This window comes from Aedes aegypti, chromosome 2, assembly GCF_002204515.2.
Source record: "Aedes aegypti strain LVP_AGWG chromosome 2, AaegL5.0 Primary Assembly, whole genome shotgun sequence".
NCBI classification, from domain to species: domain Eukaryota; kingdom Metazoa; phylum Arthropoda; class Insecta; order Diptera; family Culicidae; genus Aedes; species Aedes aegypti.
In genome coordinates this window covers 178,134,357-178,138,334 of record NC_035108.1, presented here as the reverse complement: position 1 = coordinate 178,138,334, position 3,978 = coordinate 178,134,357, and the positions used below count along the sequence as shown (strand labels likewise).

Sequence of the window (3,978 nt, the reverse complement as noted above, 5' to 3'; positions counted from 1 at the left end):
TTATAGGTAATGTTGCATGAAGCCACTATAATTAAAGGCTGGCGAAAATAATTGTCAGTCACGATAGTAACGGAAAAATCGAATATGACAAAATATTATCTAAAGGCCCTTATTATTTTAACTAAATGAGAAAATATTGTTTTACCTGTTACTTTTACAGGATAGGCAATCGCCTTTTGTCAATTTTTCATTCTTATTCGTTGATTGATCGTTTATTTTCGTACATTTTGCCGGTTCGCCGCACTACAAATATAGTGACTGAAATATGTGACTGTGATAAGTGTGAGAAGACTCGGACAGGCAAAGGCGGACAAGATAATCGCAGATATTCTATGTTTTTATCACACACTTAATTTAAGTTAGCAGAAACAACATAACAAAAAGGAAAAACGGATTTCTAGTCAAACATTAGAAAAGAGCACATTGTCAATTACTTTGCGAGCTTACACTGAAATGAACGTTGAAGTAATAAGAAGAATCATGCACATGTTTGTAAATTTATTATTCCTCTGATGATTAACTTATCATTAACGATGTATATAGTAAAATTGAATACACAAAACACTTGAAATAAATACGAAATAAGTCTGCTCAAATTAAGTGGCGTAGTGTATTCAATTTAACCCTCTGATGTATTAACTGCGAACCTGTTATTAGTTCGGTGTGCGTGATCGAATTGAATTCGGCTCAACAGCGTCTTGCAAAGCCATGGTTTATCAATGTCATTGTGACCTTTTCTAATGTTGGTTTAGAAATGGTAAGATGCACTGCACATATGTACCAATGCACCGTATTGTGTGCGATATTATATACCTACATATTTTGTAATGTTAACGCATTCTTAGCAGCAATTTAGCGTCACTTACCACATATACACATTTTCTCTAAACCTAACTGTAGGAGCGTAAAAAAAATTATTAAAAAGCGTAAAAAAATTAATTAAAAATTATTTGACCAGAAGTAATAAAAACGACAATATTTTAACAATAATAAATTTAATTTATTAAAAATGTTTTAAATTCACACCTTGAAGATCAATAGTAAATAGTAAAATTGTTTTACAGATATAATGAAATGAATGAAATATATACAAAATAATATAAAAAAGATATGATTCAATGAAAAACAAAAATCAGAATTCTATTATTCGTTGCACAAGAGATTTAGAAAGCAATAAAACATTAATAAAATATAAGAAAAAAATCAAGATAATAATGCGAAAATAACAGAAACCATTTGAACAACTTATATATAAGAGGTGCACAAGAGTTGAACAAAATATGATATTAATAAACGGAATTATTTGTTAATTCTTCATATTTTGTTATTTTCGGTCAAAGCAAATATTTCCGCTTATTGAAAACCATTCTCGGGTATGATCTTATCGATCAAATCGACATTAAGTTTGATCAACAGAATGTTCTCCAAACTTTCTTCCGAGAGGTTCGTTCTTCGTTCTGTAAGTGTGAGTGCCATTCCACTGAAGCTCCGTTCAACGTTGACTTGATTTGATGGCACGGATAGAAATACCAGTGCTAGCTTGGAAAGCTCAGGATAGGTTTTTAGTCGGTTCTTCCAATGACTCCACACATCGAACGAAAAGCTTTGGTGGTCTTCCAAGTCCAAAGCATTCAGTTGTTGGATCAACGGTTTCGTGTTTTGATCACTTTCAGGCGGGAGACCACCAAATAACCTGGTTAGAAATGTGTCAAAAGAGTTCGTTGGTTTTGATTGCTGAGCGGTATCCTGATGTTCTTTCGACGAATTTGGATCCAGTTGTTTTATTCTCTCCCAGGTAGCAAGCATGAAAGACTGTAATCATATGTAAAATTGAGATGAAATCAAATAGGTTTAAACATCTATATACAATCAGCCTACCCGTGTTTGCTCTTTGTCCTCTGGCGACAACGTCTTTGAGTTTAAGTAGTTAAATCGAGGATCAACGAGGAGTGCTGCTTTGAATGCCATGTTGTTTTTCAATGGTTTTAACCGTTCCGTTAACGACAGAACCAAAGACTTTGCCAAGTTGCTATTGGTAAGCAAGCCAACCTGCATCACAGTATTTAACCAATGAACATAAAAATCGCTCAGTGAAACATGTTTGGCTTGCATTTTGTTTGTGCATACAAAAACAGGCTCAAAAGCGGAAACATACTCGTCGATATAATTCCAATGATTTGTGAGATCTGGAAAAGAGAAAAGTTTTTCAAAAACATCAATGGAAAATAACAGTTTTAACTGTTTGTACTTTTAGTTTCGTCAGTTTTACATAAAAATTTTTTTTTTGTTCGCAATATCTAATAAGAGGGCCTAAAAGCTATTGATAATTAAATGTGTGGCACATTGCCTGGATAAAAAATACAATACAAAAACAATATAACGTATTGCAACAGTACCATTCAAAACATTGAAAATACAATACAGTATATCGTAGACTAACAATACAATTAGATTACGATATATTATTTATGTATTATTTTCAAACACAATTTGAGAATTGTTTTACAATACACAAACGATTCAACGAATTGCATTTAAATTGGTGTTGAAAAGAAAAAAAAATGCATTTATTTTAAATTTTGTCAGTCAAGCTGCACAGAAAAAAGTAACAGTTGCTTTACCCGAAAATTAGGATTTGACCAGAAATGGTATAAAACCGTTAAAAACCAATACAGTGTTTTGTTACAATATATTTAATTGTTATTGAATTGTATGTTCAATCAAGAACAATGTCGCATGTCGATAGAATGACGAAAATAAAAATAAACAGTTAATAATGCTATTAATAATATTAATAATATTAATAATATTTATTTTTTTTGGAATGTGGAGGGTAAATCTTGAAGTAATATTTAATAATTTAAAATTAGAAGTCTGGAGAAAATGGTCATCATATCACAGACAAACAGATATAACACTCTCAAACGTAACAATCACATTGTCCAACAGGTATAAAGACAATAATGTGTAGTAAATCATCACTCTTAGTAGGTGACGACGATTTTCTTAATTTTTTTGATAAAATGGCAGCGCGTTTTGTTGTTCAATGAAACAGACAATATATGTCTTTTTAGTATTATGTCTGTTTGCCTTTGAGCCTGATTGATTACCAAACTTAATAGATATTCTAACATATGTCTACTATACTCTCTTAGTTATTTAAATTTCTCATAACTTACCAAGCTCAGGATATTGCCTTCCGATGTCTTTATAGAACTCTTCATGTTGTTTGAAGTAGTTCAGCATTTTGTACACTCCATTCCATCTTGTTCTGGAGTAAAATGGAGGTACCGATATTTTATTATATTCAAACATAGCCTTGTATCCGATTTTCCTTGTGTTTTTAGCGATTGTAGTTATTTCTTTGATAGTTACGTCCGTGGCCTTTACTATGTCGGTTACAGCAAGCTGCATCGTATGTACAGCACATCTAATCAGGCTTACTGACTTTTGAAGCTCTTCCATTAAATCCTCTATTAGTCTTTCGCGAGCCTCATCATCATCATCAGAGTCGTCATCATATGCCTCAAGCGACGGATGATCGGCTACATACTGCTTCTGTAACTGTTTGACGGCTGCAACCATATTGGCTCCGTTGTCGCAGGTAACAGCCAACAGCTGTGTAATGGAGACACCGTAAGATTGAAGAAGCTCCAAAATTTTTTCTTTGAGAAATTTGGCGGTCTGTCGCTGCTTGACTTCGATCATTCCTGTTGAAAAAGATATCATAATGAATCTAGTATTGCATTAACAATCTCAATAAATATTAAAAAAATATTTTACATAAAAACAACAATTATACACAGAAGGTATAAAATCAGTAAGAAATAATACAGTGTTCTGTTACATAGTACACTTAAGTTTTTTTTACGTCGGTTGATTTCCTGCGATTCAAAAATGACGTAAAAAGACTTCATGTTTTTCGACATTTCATGACCATCGTTTTGTAAGGAAATTGTTTTTCGACGTATTTTCACA

At 32.4% G+C, this 3,978-nt stretch overlaps 1 protein-coding gene across 1 annotated transcript; it reads right to left on the bottom strand.

Annotated features, from left to right (window-relative positions):
• Positions 1-1,114: 1,114 nt before the first annotated feature.
• LOC110675152 lies at positions 1,115-3,708 on the bottom strand. Its single transcript, XM_021839534.1, has 3 exons — positions 3,180-3,708; positions 1,879-2,186; positions 1,115-1,812 (listed from the first exon to the last, which is right to left on the bottom strand). Exons 1-3 carry the CDS (start codon positions 3,706-3,708, stop codon positions 1,354-1,356), a joined length of 1,296 nt encoding a protein of 431 aa, XP_021695226.1. The 3' UTR covers positions 1,115-1,353.
• Between the last annotated feature and the right edge of the window lie 270 nt (positions 3,709-3,978).

Bases quoted from the DNA above. Each gene is read 5' to 3' on its own strand.
- LOC110675152 (XM_021839534.1), bottom strand. From the start codon at position 3,708: ATGATCGAAGTCAAGCAGCGACAGACCGCCAAATTTCTCAAAGAAAAA. The intron at 2,187-3,179 runs GTAAGTTATGAG...TCTCTTTTCCAG, and splicing joins AAGGCAATATCCTGAGCTTG to ATCTCACAAATCATTGGAAT. The intron at 1,813-1,878 runs GTAGGCTGATTG...ATATGATTACAG, and splicing joins AGGACAAAGAGCAAACACGG to TCTTTCATGCTTGCTACCTG.